The sequence below is a fragment of the Bos mutus genome, chromosome 10, assembly GCF_027580195.1.
Source record: "Bos mutus isolate GX-2022 chromosome 10, NWIPB_WYAK_1.1, whole genome shotgun sequence".
Classification (NCBI taxonomy): Eukaryota; Metazoa; Chordata; class Mammalia; order Artiodactyla; family Bovidae; genus Bos; species Bos mutus.
Genome location: NC_091626.1, coordinates 70,263,816 through 70,283,139, shown reverse-complemented (window position 1 = coordinate 70,283,139; position 19,324 = coordinate 70,263,816). Strand labels below are relative to the sequence as shown.

Genomic DNA, 19,324 nt, shown 5'->3' with positions numbered 1-19,324 from the left:
GTTCCACTCACTCTGCGCGCCACCCGGGAAGGTGGCTCACAGCCATGGCCGCGGCGAACCCCTGGGACCCGGCTACCGCGCCAAACGCTGCTGGGCTACTGCTGGGCCATTTCATTACATCGGAGTTGGTCACTGAGGTGCGTGGCGACGATGGCGTCATTAAGGAGGTGTACCCGGTGGCGACAGAAGCTGGCTGTGAGGTGGTGGTGCTGGCTGCCGGAGTGGGTGTGAGGGTGCTGGCTGGAGGCCGATAGGGCTGCTTGCTGGCAGAAGTGACTAGGCCGCGGTGGGTTATGCAAAAATGGGGCTCTGAGTAGATGGTGTCTGGCAGGCGAGATATCTCAGGTCAGTTCGTGGGCGATAATAAAAACTAATGTTTCCCCGCCTTTTTTCAATCCAGTGATAGCCGCCTCTAGATTGTATGGATGGCGGGGTTGGGAAATAATGGGTAGATAGTTAAAACGGACGTTCCCAAACGATGCTCACTGTGTAAAATATTGAAGTCTTACGAAGCGCTGGGCCCGGGAGGGCGCCAAGGGAAGCACGCATCTTTACAGGCTAGGGAGTCGGGGGGCTGGGGGGTGGGGAGGGGGTTATTGGCGAGAAAGACCCGAAAGGCCTGGATATGAATGGCAAAACATAACCACAGCACTCCCAATTCTCATCTTCCTCACTTCTCTCCTGTGTTTTCTTCCTCCCAACTTGTCTAGGGCTCTGGGAGATAGTGAAGGACAGGGAAGCCTGTCATGTTGCAGTCCTTGGGGTTACAGAGTCAGACAACTTGTATAGTCCAGTTCTGTAACAAAGTAATTTGATAAATTCATACTATAAGACATTTTGGATTTGTCAGTCTAGAATGTATTGGTAGAAGATAAACCAAGGGAATAAGTCTCTGGTGAGTTAGGCTGCTGATTGCTTTGGGAAGGATCTTCCTTGTGTCCTTCAAGTAAGGCTAATTAGACATACTTGTTTTGCCAACAGGTAAGATCTACCAATCCATAGCTCCTTAAAACCATCTTATAATCTTACTACACAGCTAGATCAAATGAGGAAACTTCTCAGATTTGTAGCATGATTCTACTTTAAGCAAACTGTACATATGAAAACCTATTTTTATTATAAGGATTTATCATTCTTTCAGAATGATGTATTATACAATCCCTTTAAACAGTCAGTACACATCATCCAACGTGCGTTAAAAATTAAGAGTGATGCTTAAAACTGTGTGATGTGATATGATACAACGCTTCTAGAAAATATAGCTTATTGAAGCTTTGTTCTATTTTGATCTGTCCATTGGAGAATGGTTTAGTGACAGAAAGGTAGGGTTAATTGTCTATAGGATAATACGGGATACTGCTTTGGCTTATGCCCTGTTGTTGTTGTTGTTGTTCTTACTCTGTGACCCCAGGGACTGCAGCCTGCCAGTCTTCCCTGTTCTTCACCATCTCCCAGAGTTTGCTCAAATTCATGTTCATTGAATTGGTGATGCTATCTAACCATCTCATCCTCTGCCATCCTCTTCTTCTTCTGCCTTCAGCCTTTCCCAGCATCAGGGTCTTTTCCAGTGAGTCGGCTCTTTGCATCAGGTGGCCAAAGTATTGGACCTTCAGCTCAGCATCAGTCCTTGCAATGAATATTTAGGATTGACTTCCTTTAGGATTACTGGTTTGATCTCCTTGCAGCCCGAAGGACTCTCAAGAGTCTTCTCCAGCACCGTAATTCAAAAGCATGGATTCTTTGGTGCTCAGCCAACTCTTATATCCATACACAACTACTGGAAAAACCATAACTTTGACTGTACGGACCTTTGTTGGCAAAGTGATGTCTCTGCTTTTTCATACTCTGTCTAGGTTTGTCATAGCTTCATAGCTTCATAGCTACAGTCACTGTCCACACTGATTTTGGAGCCCAAGAAAATAAAATCTGTCACTGTTTCCAACCTTCTCCCATCTATTTGCCATGAAGTGATGGGACTGGATGCCATGATCTTAGTTTTTTGAGTGTTGAGTTTTAAGCCAGCTTTCTCAGTGTCCTCTTTCACCCTCATCAAGAGGCTCTTTGGTTCCTCTTCACTTTCTGCTATTAGAGTGGTATCTGCATATCTGAGGTTGTTAATATCCTCTTAGTGGCTTTGTGAAAGTGTTAATCGCTCAGTCGTGTCCCACTCTTTGCAACTGTAACCCTCGAGGCTCCTCTGTCCATGGAAATCTCCAGGCAAGAACACTGGAGTGGGTAGCCTTTCCCTTCTCCAGGGGATCTTCCTGACTCAGGGATCAAACCCAGTCTCCCACATTGCAGGCAGATTCTTTACTATCTGAGCCACCACAGAAGTCCTTACATCCCAGATATTCCAGCAAACTTTGAGTCACAGTGCCTTGATCTGAGCTCCCTCTACTGGCAATACATGCGATAAGGATCCGGACCTAAAAAAACCCCCTCAGAATCTATTTTCTAATAGAAAGGAAGAGTACTACACATACATACTCATATAGTCTATTTTCTGTGTACTGCTCTCTTCCGCACCTCGCTACCATTTTAGAGCCTCTCTGTTACGCTGCCTCCCTTTTAATGTCCCTAGCTAGAATTCTGTATGAAGAAGAAAGGACAGAGAAAAAAAGAAAGGATGCTCACAGATACAAGCATGAACAGATATATAGATAACACAGTGTTATCAGGATTTTTACGTGAATGTCTAGACACGAATGTCCTGGATTTCAACTTGTACCTAGCAGCAGAGTAAACAGAAATACCCTAAACAGATGGCCCAGTGGCATGTAAAGTTCATATAATATATAATGGTAGTTGTCAATAGTAAAGACTTTCGAATTTTCCAATCCTTGCTTTTTTTTTTTAAGGTGTTCCCTAAGTCACAGTCCTCAAAACAGAATTTCCATTCACTAGAGGAATTTGACTGTTTTTTTCTCTCCTCTCTCCTTTTCTTGAAAATTCTTGTTTTCCCTCTGGTTTCTCTTGAATGTTTTTGGATAAGCTCCATTATCCTGTTGTTGAACCCAAGAGTTTACTAGTTTGCAAACGTGCAACCAAGATTAGTGTACAAACATGGAAGGATGGAGAGGTACCAAAGAAGGAGGAAGTTACAGTGAGAAATAGGAGATGTTTTAATTTACCTTCTTACCTTTAATTTACTTCTAAGAGAGAGCAGAGTCAGGCCAATATAATGGAAATGCAAATTGAATGTATTCGCATTTCAGTCCTGTTACACATTGGCAGTATAAAGTTGAACTAATACTTAACCTCCCCAGTCCTCAGGTTTGCCATCAGTAAAATATCGTGTGTTGTCTACCTCAGTGAATGGTATAACTATCTGTCCAGTCACCTGAAGCAGAATCCTTGGGAGTCATTACTGACTTGACTTCATTCCTCATTCCCTGTATCAACTAGGACTTACAAATGCCATCTTCTTAGGAACTAATATCTCTCCCTCCCTTTCCTTTTTAACTGTTACTGACCTAATCCAGTCTTATCTTCTCACCGGGTATGCTGTGGCAGCCACCTGTCTAAATATCCAACCTCCAGTCCAGCTTCACTAGTTTTTTGTCTGTTTGATGTTGTTGGCGCATTACTAGAGTAGGTTGGGGTTTTTTAACCCCACAATGTTGTGAAACTATTTTCAAACTTTTCTTTATTATCCCCAATGGAATCCACATACTCATTAAGCAGACACTTCCCACTCCTTCCTCCCCTCATCTCCATTAATTTTATTTTCCATACTATCTCCATTTACATTTCTAAAATAGGTATTATATATGATTGTGTCACTTCATCAGAAAACTTTAAATTGCCCTCATTTTCTGAATTATGATTGCTTATTATAGCTATCAAGATCTCCCATGATTATGTAGGAAACTATGTTTCCAGATTGATCTTCCCCTTCTCACATATATGTTAGTACTAACTGACAGTTACTGAGCATTTATAATGTCTAGAATACCTTTTCCTTACCATCCATCATGAGCTTGTTAAGGGCAGAGAGCTTGTTTCATTCATCTTTGAATCTTCCATTGTCTAACTCAATGTTTATAAAATTGATTATCATCATTCAGCCAACTTTTGCTATGAAGGGCCGTAGAATAAGTATTTGAGGCTTTTAGGTCCATAGGGTCAAAACTAAGCTATTTCAGTATGAGAACAACATGAGATAAGTAAATGAATGAAGTTGAGTTTCAGTGAAACTTTATTTCTGGACCCTAAAATTTGAATTTCATTTAATTTCCATGTGTCACAAAATATTTTTCTTTTGATTTTTTTTCTCCAACAATTAAGAAACATAAAAACCATTCTTAACCCTTAAGCTACACAAAAACAGGCAATGGGCTGTATTTAATTCATAGGCGGTAGCTTCCCAGCCCCTGGCCTATATGGTATCTGAAGTTCTTTCCTGTGCCAACATTCTAGAAAAGAAAAAGAAAATAGAAAAAACTATGGATGAAGCCAAGAGATGAAAAAGATAATGTTCTTATTCTATGATAACCTGCAATTTAAAAAAGTGATATAACAGACTGAAAGGATACAAAGGAAGTGGGGCAAGGGGGTAGGCTTTTTACAAGAATAATTATGCCTGGACAAAACTATTCCTTTATCTGAGAGAGGAAGAATATGGAAAGAGACAGTATGAATGACTTGTAGCCAACAGAGGTCATTTAATGAATCAGATGAATGATTCTGTGGCCCAGAGTGTTTGATTTTAGCCTCTAATCAGCAAGGCCTAATAGACTAGGTCTTGGTCATTTGTGTAGAAGTGGTTCTCTAGCAAACTCAGCCTTAGAATTCTCTGGTAAACTATCAGTGTTGCCTATCTGGTGTGCATGATGCTTTAGGAAATAGTACAAAGTGATTTTGTTTGTTTTTCTTATTTTTTAAATATTTGGGCAAAGGATTTGTGATAGTGGAGGTTTTAAAAACAGGAAATACACATTGCTACTATTCTGCTCTGTACTTCATTTTTCAGGGGGAGTGCTGGATATATCCTCATATTTTAGAAATGTGGGCATGCTATTCCAGTGCACACAGAAACTTTTTCTGACGTACTACTACTTACTTTGTCTGTTCACTTACCAATAGGAGATGTTAAATATATCTAAGAAATCAACTTCTTGTTTTGTGAACTTCTCCAGACTACAGCAGATAACAGATATTCAAGCTGAAATCTACCAGGTAAATTTTGCTGGAGTTTCTACTTTCCACCTCTACTAAAGGAAAGCATCTTAATTGGTTCCAACAATTTTCTTGCAAGTACAATGGTATCTAGCACATAGCTGTGTAGGCTTTTCTTTGCAGTAGTTAATAACAGTAGTATTCATAGTAGTAATGAGTAGTGGCAATAGCAGCAACAGGGCTTAAACACCAAAATGAAAAGCTTCCATAACAAATCATCTTCCTGCTCCCTTTAAATATTCCTGAGTTAAAGACTGTCCTTTTTTAAAAATCAAAGTTTAAGCTTTTACTTCAGGTAAGCTAAGTGGTATTTTTGTCTCTAATGTAGAAAAACCTGGAAATTGAACTCCTAAGCCTAGAAAAAGATGCAGCAGATGTTGTCCATCCTTCCTTTTTGGGTAAGTGATTTAGTTAAATGAGTAATCATTAGAATGCCAACTTTTTCTTAAGATTACTTTAAATAAGCACCAGGATACAAGGTTATGATAATTTTTCCAGATATTATGCCAAAGCTAACAAAGTCTGCTTTTCTGTGGGCTTAGCTATTGCAAATAGCATAAAAAGTGGCTGAGGTAGGAGCTCCTCAGTCAGTAGAGCTTAAAAGACAAAGGCTGAAGAATCTTACAGATGAAAGGATCCTAAAGGGACATGATAGCTAAAGCAAAGGGTAGCCATGGATTGAATATTTGATTAGAAAAAAAATTTTTTTGGTATAAATGACATTATTATTATGATATTTGGTGATTAAATATAGGCTGCATTAAATATTGGTAGTATTGTACCAATGTTAAATTATCTGAATTTAATAGTAGTGATTTGATTCTCTTATATAACTACACTTGTTGTTACATTAGAGAATGTTCCTGTTTGGGAAGATAAATGCTTAAGTTTTAGAAGTAAAAGGTCAGGACATCTGCAGCTTACTCTCAAATTGGTTATGAAAAATATATGTATGTGAGTGTAAAGAAAGAGAAAAAATGTAGCCAAATGTTGGTTCGTGAGTCTAGGTGAAATGTATATGGGAATTCAGTCAGTGAACTTTTCTTGAAACTCTTCTGTAAGTTTGAGATTTTTTAAAAATAATTATTTAAGAGTCAGTTGATAGCCATTAACTGAATTCTGGGGAAAATACTGACATAAAAGTAGCTGATAAGACAAATGTTTACTTTTTAGTGTTCATATAGAATATCAGAGGCAAAGACTTTATGTGAAAAATATGGCTCTGGCTATAAAAAGTAGGAGTAGAATTGGAAAACACTAAGAATTTAGCACTAGATTGGATAGTCAGTAGGAAAGTAAGAGAAAATATTAATAGTTGAAAATGAAACTAGTATTGGGTATTAAAGATAGCAAAGGGGAGATATTTAGGAGAGAAATGGTGGGATTGATTTTTGATGTTGATAGTGATTTCAAAACTTGTCCTGTTGCTAACTATAAATTCTGATTCTGGTTTGTGTAGCTCAGAAGTGTCATAGTCTGCAAAGCATGAATAATCATTTGGAAGCAGTGCTAAAAGAAAAGCGGTCCCTCAGGCAAAGACTGTTGAAACCCATGTGCCAAGGAAACTTGCCTATTGAAGCTGTTTATCACAGGTTAGACTACAAAGTAGACATTAACAGTTACATGTTTCCTGAGGGTAGTTTTTGTTTAGACTAGTAATTATTTCATAGCATAATTCATTGAATAGTATATGAGTGATTGTATCTGTTATTAATGCTGATACATTAAACCAGAAAGAAAACCCTTTACTTTTAAAGAATTATAGCAATGGTGAAGATAAAGGCATTTCTTTTGCCCAGTGTCTTGGAAATTATAATGACTTTAATGAAAGAAATTAGATTTATAACATAGTAAGGTAGATGGCACCCCATAGTAAGGCAGTGGCACCGCACTCCAGTACTCTTGCCTGGAAAATCCCATGGACGGAGGAGCCTGGTAGGCTGCAGTCCGTGAGGTCGCTAAGAGTCGGACACGACTGAGCGACTTCACTTTCACTTCTTACTTTCATGCATTGGAGAAGGAAATGGCAACCCACTGCAGTCTTCTTGCCTGGAGAATCCCAGGGATGGCGGAGTCTGGTGGGCTGTCGTCTATGGGGTCACACAGAGTCGGACACAACTGAAGCGACTTAGCAGCAGCAGCAGCAGCAAGGTGGATGAAATCATTTTTATTGTGTATAGACAGTTTTCTGTGATGTAAATTTATTATGTTAATATCTGTATATAAAAATTCTGTTGGGGGAGTTTAAGCAGGGACAGATGAACACAGGGTCAACTAAAAGGAGGAAAATTACAATTCTGATCTCACCTGTGCTGACTGTATGCCTCAGAGCCTTGGTCAAATGACTTAAGTTTTTTTGTTTTTCCAGGTGTGCAAAGATATATTTTAATCCTCACAGAGTTTTTACATACACTTTGAAATTTATAACAACTATCAGACCACGGGTGTTTTTTCATCCCATTATAACAGCAGGAGTTCACATCAGAGTTCATTAGTTTATGTCAAGTTCCACCCTGACAGATCTGCAAGATCATATCCCCTCAAAGTCAGAATTTAAGATTTCACATGAAATATTAATCTCTTACTCTTTCTCTCCAACAAACATACATTATATACAAATAATGTTGTGTCTCTCTTAAGGATGTGATAGTGATAATGTGATTTAGTTTTTTTCCATGCAAGGATTTGCAAAATTGGTTTTGTACCTCAGTGTTATAAGAGGGTTGTGGTCAAAGGAGATTTCCTTTGGAGAGTTGCTAAAGTGTTATGTTATGTCTGCCTTATTCTGCCACAGGGAGATGAGGGGGTTTCCTTCCCCCTTCAATTTAAACTTAACAGAGCCCAGACTGTGTCTCCTGGAGTCTATGGAGCCCAAAAATCAATACCAAACACATATGAGGAAAAAACAAATGAAACTTGCCAACTATCTGCCTAACAGAGGGGTTGTCTACTTGAAAGTTACACAGTCGTGTCTGACTCTTTGTGATCCTATGGACTGTAGCCTGCCCGGCTCCTCTGTCCATGGAATTCTCCAGGCAAGAGTACTGGAGTGGGTTGCCATTTCCTTCTCCGTGACTTAAGTTTTTATCTTAGCTTCCCATTCCATAGAAGGGGCATGCTCTCATTTTCTCAAAGGAGAATGGGAAGTATCAAATTGAAAGTGTAGGTTATTAATAATAAATAATAATAAAATTAAAAAGCAGGCATCTGGGGATCTGATTGCTTTCTCCAACCAGTGTCTTACTAACTGACCCTGAGCTGATCAGTATTTCCTTTTTAAAAAAAAAAAAAAAATATTTATTTGGCTATGACAGGTCTTAGTTACAGCATACAGGATCTTTAATTGTGGCATGCAGGATCTAGTTCCCTGACCAGGGATGGAACCCAGGCCCCTTGCATTGGGGAGTGCAGAGTCTTAACTGCTGGACCACCAGGGAACAGTATTTCCTCTTAAATGTCAAATCTTTTACCTTACAGTCAAATAATAGATATACAAATCCCATGCTTGTGAATATATTCAGTATAGTAAAACATCATTAATGTATATACTATACATTATAAATATCAGAAGAACTAAGTAATAATTTGAAGGCATTTTGCAAATACAAAGATTTAAAGTAGTTTCATGTGTAGGCTATTTCAGTGAAGCACATTTATCCTTGTTGTCTTCACCCTTCACCAAGAAGAAGTGGATTGAAATGGAATGAGGTTTTACCTAGAGAAATTTTTTTACTTATGTGAGAAAATTATTAACATTCATGTTTGTCTAATATTAGGTAACAGTAGACACGATTAGTGTTGTCTCTCTCTGTTTTTCTGTTTGGATGACAAGCTAATCCTGTTTAAAATGAAAGAGAAGGACCTTTTTTATCACTGATATTTCCATGAATGCAGAAAGGTTATTAATGACTCATTGGGTAGATTGTAATTCTCTTATTTCATATTAAAAGTTCTAATTAAAGGGAAAAAAGAAAACACAAAATATCTGAAGTGGAAAAAAAAATAGTTGACTTTTTTTTTTCTCCTTCTTTCAGATACATGGTGCATTTGCTGGAATTGGCAGTAACTTTCATTGAGCGATTAGAAGATCATCTTGAAACAATTAGAAATATCCCTCATTTAGATGCAGATCTAAAGAAAATGGTGAGTATTACCAATAGCATTTAGGTACTTCATCATCTCCTTTCACCTTGCTTAACCATCATTGATTCTTTTATACTAGAATCTCAAATGTGTGATCTCTCTGTTTAACTTTTTGATGGCTAATATTATCAGTGAATTATTTTTTTAATCAGATGTGATCAATCCCTTCCCTCAGATTCTCAAGGTATATATTCTTGAGAATATATATATATTCTCAAAGCTAATATTATCAGTGAATTATTTTTTTAATCAGATGTGATCAATCCCTTCCCTCAGATTCTCAAGGTATATATTCTTGAGAATATATATATATTCTCAAAGTATATAAGATACTTTCTACTTTATAGTATTATTTGCCCAGTTAGTACAGCTGCTGCTGTTGTTGCTGCTGCTGCTGCTAAGTCGCTTCAGTCGTGTCCGACTCTGTGCGACCCCATAGACGGCAGCCCACCAGGCTCCCTCGTCCCTGGGATTCTCCAGGCAAGAACACTGGAGTGGGTTGCCATTTCTTTCTCCAAAGTATGAAAGTGAAAAGTGAAAGTAAACTTGCTCAGTCGTGTCTGACTCTTAGCGACCCCATGGACTGCAGCCCACCAGGCTCCTCTGTCCCTGGGATTTTCCAGGCAAGAGTACTGGAGTGGGGTGCCATTGCCTTCTCCGAGTACAGCAGAGAATGATAAAGAAGATGCTATCTATTAAGCACAGAAAAAGGGGTGATTACTTTCACTTTTAAGAAGATTGGGACTAGAATAGGAAGTAGGAATACTTCAGTAAAGTTTTAAATAGGAGTTAGAAACAAGCTGCATCTTGAAGAATTAGTGAAAAAGAGTAGTTAAGCCAAAAGCAGTTTGAGAGAAGACATGAAAATTAGAGAGCATAGGTATTTGAGGGAAGAATGGTACTCCAGTTGATTTTTTAAGGGTATTGAGAGGGAGATTGGCTCAGGGTTAGTTCATGGAATATTTTGAAAATCAGACTAAGAAGTTTAGACTTTGAGTATTGGGGAACTGTTGGATGTTTTTTTCATTTGTTTTTAGAGTAGTGCACAGAGGGTTGATTTACTTAATCAGAACTGTAGTTTAATCATGGAGAAAACAACTGGGTAGAGTAGACTGAGCCTTGTCACTCCCAAGTATGAGCATAGCATCAGTATCTCCTGGAACCTTGTTAGAAATGCAGAACTTCTTCACCTTAGACCTTCAGTATCTGAATCTATAGTTTAACAAGTTCCTCAGGTGATTTCTGTATACATTAAAATTTGCTGAGCTGTGGGTTAGAGGACTAGGTAGAGGAACCAATGGCAAGAAACTTGGATAATAAATACAGTTTTTCAAATGAAAGATTTAAAGCATCTGAATACAAAGGATTGTGCTGATTATTTTAGATTCTGGAGGTCAAGTTTCTATCACATGGCTACTATTTGGACAAATGACACATCCAAGGAATGAAGTTTCTAGCCTTGGGGACTTGAGGATGAGTAGTATCAAGAGATTAAAGAAACCAATAATTTTATTTTCTGACATGTCTTATACAGAGAGTAAATGTTTAGTCATGGTTTGTTGAACTGTAGTTAAATTGAGTTTGAGATACTGAATATGCATCTAGATGGAGATTTTCAGAAAACTGAAATGTAGGACTGAACTTTAAGAAGGTTAGTTTGACAGTATAGACTGTCATCTACATGAAGGTGATCAGTAAAGACAAAGGAGAGTTGAGCTCAAAGAAAAAAAATGTGTAGGAGATTTAAGGAGCCTTTGTATTAAGAGGCTGGAAAAGATAAGTTGTTAACTTTTGGTGTCATAATTATTATGATACAGTAATGATGTATTAATGATAGACATGGTTTCTCTCCTGTTTTCCCCTTCTTTCATATGTTACAGAGCACAGCTTTAGCAAAGATGGATATATTGGTGACTGAGACAGAAGAACTGGCAGAGAATATACTCAAGTGGCGAGAACAACAAAAGGAAGTTTCCTCTTATATCCCCAAAATATTAGCTGAAAAAAATTCTCTTCATAAACATGATGTTATAGTGCCTCCTTTACCTCTTACTTCTAAAGTTAATGTTCAAACTATTAATGCCAAGTAATTATCAACTGTTTATTTTTATTTAATTATATGTAATTGTGTGAAGCCCATTTCTAGTCAATTATAACACAGGTATTTATAGACTTTGCCACTAGCCAAACTGAAAGAGCCCTCTTTATATTGAAATACTAAGATTCCAAGTTCATTAAGACAAAACTGAGTTTTCTTTTGTTTTCCATGTATTTTTATTCCACTTTTCAGTAAAGCTCAAATATAAGTATGGCAGTTTATTAACATGAGTGCATTAATCATATCTTAGGTAGCAGACTTTATTATGTTTTTTAAAAATGCATGTTTTTGAATTAGAAGAGTCTAGAATCTCAAAGTATGTTGATTATTCCTATGGGATTGTCAATAAGTGTGCAGAAGAATAACAGCAGATCAAAGGCCTGCTTGTAAAGTTGGACCTTGGCTGGCATCTGGAAACTTAGATTCCAAGAGGGTTCCCTCCACTCTCGTCAGTTAAGAGTTGCTTGCTGTGACTAAGGTGTTTGTACAGTGTGGTTTGTGCTAACACATGCCTTCTTCCTGGGAATCTAGAATTTGCATATATGCTAGGAAGGATGTACCTATGTGAATAGCCCACAATAACAACCCTGGCACAGCTTGTTTCTTTGTTTTGTATTGTTTTGGCCCTGCTGTGTGGCTTGTGAGATCTCAGTTCTCCAGCCAGGTATTGAACCCGGGCTGTTGGCAGTGAAAGCATGGAGTCCTGACCACTGAACTGCCAGGGAATTCCCTGGCGCTGCATCTTTTGTTTTTGTTTGTTTGTTTGTGGCACTGCATCTTTAATGAGGTTTTATGGTAGACAACCTTTCACACATGTCACAATTCAGTTGCTGGAGGAATTAAGCACATCCTGTGGGACTCTATTGGCAGAGGACTCTGGAAGTTTGTGCCTGGTTTCCCCCCAGACTTTGCCCTGTACACCTTTTGCTTTGCTCTTCTGCTTTGAATGCTTTTGCTGGAGTAAATCATAGCCATGAGTACAGTGATATGCTGAGTCCTATGAGTCCTCCGAGCATCTCATCAAACCAGGGTGGCAGGGAAAGGGGTTTATGGGGACCCGACATATGAAGCAGTTCCAGAGGGTATTCACTGGCAGCCTTAGAAACAGGCCAAAAAGCAAAGTAGAGCAAAGAAAAGAAAAAGGCACATTATGGTAAAACTTTGAGAGGTTTTACCTCACAAGTTGCTCAGATATTTTACATATCAGAGTTTATTATGCATACAAAAGAGACTGGGTATACTAAGTCTTAGGATGTATTTATTTGTATCAGGAGTAAAACTACTCTTGGCTTATTTTCAGACGTAAGGTTCTCTTTTGCTTTAAATGTATGCTTCAGTATTTTTATGCTATTGCATTCTCTATCACCGGAATTCACTCATCCTTGTAGTCAGCACACTCTTAAAGACAAGAAGACCTCAACATAGTGGGTGAGTTAAGTAGTTATCCATAAGGAAACAGTATCATTACCCAAAACTATCCTGCTAAAACAACATGTTTTGAAGCCTGTTTTGCTGACCTTTGCAACTGGGGTATAGAAGAGTTGTCATAATGTCTTGAATATTGCTGAACATTGCCTAGACACCCCAAGCAAAACTTTTAGTTGTATTTCATTAGAAATCCATTCAAGTCCATTCTTGGTTTCAAACATCTTACTAAGCATTTTCTTCATGTAATTTCATATATGTATATATGAGTATATATATTTTTTACGCCACAGTTATTGATATATATGATTGTTTTCAGTATTATTTTTGCCTTTTTTTGTCTTTTATGTCTTTTTCAAAATAAATAAACATTTAGTTCCTAACTAAAATTTTGTGGTCCTTGTCTGAATTCTGTATTGAAAGGACAGATCCTTTATTTAGCATACACAGTTAAAAGTATAAGGATACAGGTTATCTGATTCACAAAAGCTTCAGGTAAGTTGAGACTGAGGTCTACTACAAAGAGAAAAACTAACTTAGTACTATGCTGAAGTCAATAAGTGTGGATCAGTTGTTCTTTTCCCCCAGCTTCTAGACATGTAGATACTATCAATGTTGTTTAGTCACTAAGTCGGGTCTGGACTGTAGCCCACCAGGCTCCTCTGTCCACGGGATTTCCCAGGCAAGAATACTGGAGTGGGTTGCCATTTCCTTCTCCAGGGGATTTTCCCAACCCATGGCTCTTGCATCTCCTGAATTGGCAGACAGAGTCTTTACCAGGGGAAGCGCCATGTGTGAGTGCTCAGTTGCTTTAGTAGTGTCTGACTCTTTGTGGCCCTGTGAACTGTAATCCACCAGGCTCCTCAGTCTATGGGATTCTCCAGACAAGCATACTGGAGTGGGTTGCCATGCCCTCCAGGGGATCTTCCCAACCCAGGGATTGAATTGAGTCTTCTGTATCTCCTGCATTGCAGACAGATTCTTTAGTGTTAAGCCACTGGGGAAGCCCAAGGGAAGCCCCAGATACTATCAATAAAACCATCCAAACAAAAATAGTTCTGAATGTTTTTCTACTTACACTAGATGTGTGAGAGTTGTGAATTCACTTCCAACACAAGAATGATGCTACTTTATGAAGACCATTCTGAAGAAATTTGAATTGCCTGATTTTTCCAGCACTTTTCTTATTTTACCCCTTGCTCTGATTTGTGATTCTGCCAACCTGACCCCTGTTATCCTCTCAACGTTCCATATAGTTAGGCAAATAGTCTGAGGAACAGGAAAACCCAAAGGGTTTCCTGACATGCAAAATAGAGGGTTGAGATATTAATAAAATTAATCAATGTATTATGGAATTTCCTAAGGTGTAATCCCTGTAAAACATGAATTTATATGAGATTTATTCTGCAATTTGGGGAATCTACTCATGTAATTAATTTTATCTTAGAAATTAGTATAATTCAAGATAAGCAGATCACATTCTAGAGTTCTTTTTATTTTGCCTTTTCTTTTTCCTTTCTCACCATTTCCAAGTTAATTTTCTCTTCTTTTGGAAAAACCACATAAATGTTTGTAGGAAAAGATTTACATTAGGATGTAGTAAGAGCAGGAGTCTAGCAATTTATGAACTTTTCCTAGGAGATGATGGACATCCAAGGTTGCACTACCCAAATTTAGAGTACCAAAACAGGAGTCAAATATCTTACTTGAGACTTAGAATCACTTTAGTGTAGAAGGCTAGTAAAAAGGAAGTCATTCATTTCCTGAAGGCTGTGGTGAGATAACATTTTCAAGGAGACCCTACACAGAGTCAATATGCTTCCTTGTCAAAAATTAATTTACCTCAAGATGGCAACATATACTTATTTTTGATCAGTAGATACTAATAATATTTTCTGTAACTTATATTTTCTTTTCTGAGTCTTAGCTTTTGTGGGGCATAAAAATTTACCTTGGTCAATAAACGTTTACTTGAAAAACTGCAGGATGGAAGGCTTTCTGCAGAAAACCTGATGATAGGTGGGACTCACTGAACAGTATATCAGTAATCTGAGCTGCCTTTTCTCTCCAAGCACATCTTATATTCTTTCCATCTCCCACTCCAAATTCAGAGATTTAGAGACAGGGCTTGTCTTTAGCTATTACATTACGGACAGTAATAGCAAAGGCGAATTAGATCTGGTTTTGAATCCAAGTTCCACCATTTACTAGCTGTGTATTCTTTCTAACTTATTTAGTATCAGTCTCACTTTCCTCATCTCTCAAATGAGATGATAACAGTACCTACTTCATGGATTCTTGGGAAGAGTAAACAAGATAATGCATAAAAACCATTCACTGCTGCTGCTGCTAAGTCACTTCAGTGGGGACTGCCCCCACCTGTTAGAAACTGGGTCCAGAACCTTTAAGCTCTTAATGAAATGATGATCTAATTAATTCAGAGGATGCTCATTAGTGGCTGCAAATAGCACAAAAAGAAAGACAGGTGCCAATTGATTTAATGAAGGCTCTAGATTGAAATACTAAATCAGAAAAAATACAGAGGATAGAAAAACAATTAAATATCACCTTAGTGATCAATCTGTTAAATTAGTCTGTGGGTAATTTACAGAAAAAGCTGCCTGGTTTCTTAAACAAAAACATGCCAAAGCAGGAAAGGAGGGGGACAAAGAAGCTACTGAATAAAAGATTAAAAGACATATCAACCAATATTTGGATCCTCATTCAAACAAAGAGATGGTTAAAAAACTTATGTATTTGATGGTGTTAGGAAACTAGTGTCTTTGGTTGTGATAATTGTATTACGGCTATGTTAAAAAGGTAGACTTCATCATTCAAAGGCACATATTGAAATACTTATGAGTGATATAACTAAAAATATAGAATACTGTTATGCCAACTTCTCCAATCTGAAGATAGAAATATACATGCACATAAGATATATATATATATATATATATATATATGCACACACATACACACACACCTGGCTAGGACTCCATACACACACATTCACTCACACACACACACCTGGCTAGGACTCCATGCTTTCACCGTGGTCAGGGAACATAATGTGTGTTTATATAAATACATATATATATATATATATATATATAAAAAATGTATATGTATTTGGCTCCAACATTCGGCTTGCAGGATCTTAGTTCCCTGACCGGGGTGAAAGCACAGAATCCTAGCCACTGAACTGCCAGGGAATTGCCAAGATAGAAATATATTAACATAGCAATATTTCCCCCATCCCAGCTTTACTGAGAAATAATTAACATATAACATTGTGGAAGTTTAAATCATACAACATGATTATTTCATACATGTATACATTGTGAAACATTAATATTGGTTAATATATCCTTCATCTCACATAATTACCTTTTTTTTGTGTGTGTGTGGTAGTGGTGGTGAGAATATTTAAGATTTATTCCAGGGTGGGAGGGACGTCCATGGGGGAAAGGATATATGTATACATATAGCTAATAAGCGAAAGGCAAAGGAGAAAAGGAAAGATATACCCATCTGAATCCAGAGTTCCAAAGAATAGCAAGGAGAGATAAGAAAGCCTTTCTAAGTGAACAATGCAAAGAAATAGAGGAAAACAATAGAATGGGAAAGACTAGAGATCTCTTCAAGAATATTAGAGATACCAAGGGAACATTTCATGCAAAGATGGGCACAATAAAGGACAGAAATGGTATGGACCTAACAGAAGCAGAAGATATTAAGAAGAGGTGGCAAGAAAACATAGTAGAAGTATACAAAAAAGATCTTGATGACCCAGATAACCATGATGTTGTGATCACTCACCTAGAGCCAGACATCTTGGAGGGCGAAGTCAAGTGGGCCTTAGGAAGCACTACTATGAAAAAAGCTAGTGGAGGTGATGGAATTCCAGCTGAGCTATTTCCTAAATATATTTCCTAAATATTTCCTAAATATTCCTAAATATTCCTAAATATTTCCTAAATCCTAAAAGATGATGCTGTGAAAGTGCTACATTCAATATGCCAGCAAATCTGGAAAACTGTGGCACTGGCCACAGGACTGGAAAAGGTCAGTTTTCATTCCAATACCAAAGAAGGGCAATGCCAAACAATGTTCAAACTACCACACATGGCACTCATTTCACATGCTAGCAAAGTAATGCTCAAAATTCCCCAAGCCAGGCTTCAGCATTATGTGAACCGTGAAATTCCAGATGTTCAAGCTGGTTTTAGAAAAGGCAGAGGAACCAGAGATCAAATTGCCAACATCCTCTGGATCATAGAAAAAGCAAGAGAATTCCATAAAAACATCTACTGCTGCTTCATTGACTATGCTAAAGCCTTGACTCTGTGGATCACAAGGAGATGGGAATACCAGGCCACCTTACCTGCCTCCTGAGAAACCTGTATGTATGCAGGTCAAGAAGCAATAATTAGAACCAGACATGGAACAATGGACTGATACAGAATTGGGAAAGGAGTACATCAAGGCTGTATATTGTCACCCTGCTTATTTAACTTATATGCAGAGTATACCACACAAAATGCCAGACTGAATGAAGCACAAGCTGGAATCAAGATTGCCAGGAGAAATATCAATAACCCAAGATATGCAGATGACATCACCCTTATGGCAGAAATTGAAGAGGAACTAAAGAGCCTCTCGATGAAGGTGAAAGAGGAGAGAGTAAAAGCTGGCTTAAAACTCAACATTAAAAAAATCATGGCATCTGGTCCCATCAGATCAGATCAGATCAGATCAGTCGCTCAGTCGTGTCCGACTCTTTGCGACCCCATGAATCGCAGCACGCCAGGCCTCCCTGTCCATCACCAACTCCCAGAGTTCACTCAGACTCACGTCCATCGAGTCAGTGGTGCCATCCAGCCATCTCATCCTCTGTCGTCCCCTTCTCCTCTTGCCCCCAATCCCTCCCAGCATCAGTCTTTTCTAATGAGTCAACTCTTCGCATGAGGTGGCCAAAGTACTGGAGTTTCAGCTTGAGCATCATTCCTTCCAAAGAAATCCCAGGGCTGATCTCCTTCAGAATGGACTGGTTGGATCTCCTTGCAGTCCAAGGGACTCTCAAGAGTCTTCTCCAACACCACAGTTCAAAAGCATCAATTCTTCGGTGCTCAGCCTTCTTCACAGTCCAACTCTCACATCCATACATGACCACAGGAAAAACCATAGCCTTGACTAGATAAACCTTTGTTGGCAAAGTAATGTCTCTGCTTTTGAATATGCTATCTAGGTTGGTCATAACTTTCCTTCCAAGGAGTAAGCGTCTTTTAATTTCATGGCTGCAGTCACCATCTGTAGTGATTTTGGAGCCCAGAAAAATAAAGTCTGACACTTTCCACTGTTTCCCCATCTATTTCCCATGAAGTGATGGGACTGGATGCCATGATCTTCGTTTTCTGAATGTTGAGCTTTAAGCCAACTTTTTCACTCTCCATTTTCACTTTCATCAAAAGGCTTTTTAGTTCCTCTTCACTTTCTGCCATAAGGGTGGTATCATCTGCATATCTGAGGTTATTGATCACTTCATGGCAAACAGATGGGGAAACAATGGAAAGAGTGGCAGACTTTACTTTCTTGGACTCCAAAATCACTGCAGATAGTGACTGCAGCCATGAAACTAAAAGACGCTTGCTCCTTGGAAGAAAAGCTATGACAAACCTAGACAGCATATTAAAGAGCAGAGACATTACTTTGCCGACAAAGGTCCATATAGTCAGAGCTATGGTTTTTCCAGTAGTCATGTATGGATTTGAGAATTGGACAATAAAGAAAGCTGAGCACCAAAGAATTGATGCTTTTCAACTGTGGTGTTGGAGAAGACTCTTGAGAATCCCTTGGACTGCAAGGGGATCAAACCAGTCAGTCCTAAAGGAAATCAATCCTGAATATTCTTTAGAAGGACTGATGCTGAAACTAAAATACTTTGGCCACCTGATGGGAAGAGCTGACTCATTGGAAAAGATCCTGATGCTGGAGAAGATTGAAGGCAGGAGGAGCAGGGGATGACAGAGGATGAGGTGGTTGGATGGCATCACTGACTCAATGGACATGAGTTTGAGCAAGCTCTGGGAGATGGTGAAGGACAGGGAAGCCTGGCGTGTTGTAGTCCATTGGGTTGCAAAGAGTCTGACACAACCGAGAGACTGAACAACAACAATAATTACTAATTCACTTTGTTGTACAGCAGAAACTAAGACAACTTTGTAAAGCAACTGTGCTCCAATTAACAAAGGAAAAGATCAATGGATATACTACCCACAAAGCAAACTAGGAGCTAAAAAAATGTATTCTCTTGGCAAATTCAATTTTCAACATTATTAAATAACATCACCCTGCTATACGTTAGATCCCCAGAACTTATTATAGCTGGGTGTTTGTACCCTTTGACCAACATATCCTCATTCTCCCTATCTACTCTGTTTCTATGAGTTTGATTTTTTAGATTCTCTATACAAGTGA

General features: G+C 38.4%; 1 protein-coding gene across 2 annotated transcripts; it reads left to right on the top strand.

Annotated features, from left to right (window-relative positions):
• Positions 1-6: 6 nt before the first annotated feature.
• On the top strand, positions 7-13,227 carry HAUS2 (HAUS augmin like complex subunit 2). 2 transcript variants are annotated; one of them, XM_005903996.3, is made up of 6 exons: positions 7-137; positions 5,086-5,178; positions 5,507-5,576; positions 6,638-6,770; positions 9,213-9,321; positions 11,202-13,227. In XM_005903996.3, the coding sequence occupies exons 1-6, from the start codon at positions 45-47 to the stop codon at positions 11,409-11,411; spliced, it is 708 nt and encodes a 235-aa protein (XP_005904058.1). In that variant the 5' UTR covers positions 7-44; the 3' UTR covers positions 11,412-13,227. The 2 variants fall into 2 exon arrangements, with proteins under 2 accessions (XP_005904058.1, XP_070234252.1); XM_070378151.1 differs by having other exon boundaries at positions 22-137; positions 5,139-5,178.
• Positions 13,228-19,324: the final 6,097 nt, after the last annotated feature.

Coding starts and splice junctions, on each gene's coding strand:
- HAUS2 (XM_005903996.3), top strand. CDS start 45: ATGGCCGCGGCGAACCCCTGGGACCCGGCTACCGCGCCAAACGCTGCT. Junction 138..5,085: donor CATCGGAGTTGGTCACTGAG/GTGCGTGGCGAC, acceptor ACTTACCAATAG/GAGATGTTAAATATATCTAA. Junction 6,771..9,212: donor ATTGAAGCTGTTTATCACAG/GTTAGACTACAA, acceptor TCCTTCTTTCAG/ATACATGGTGCATTTGCTGG.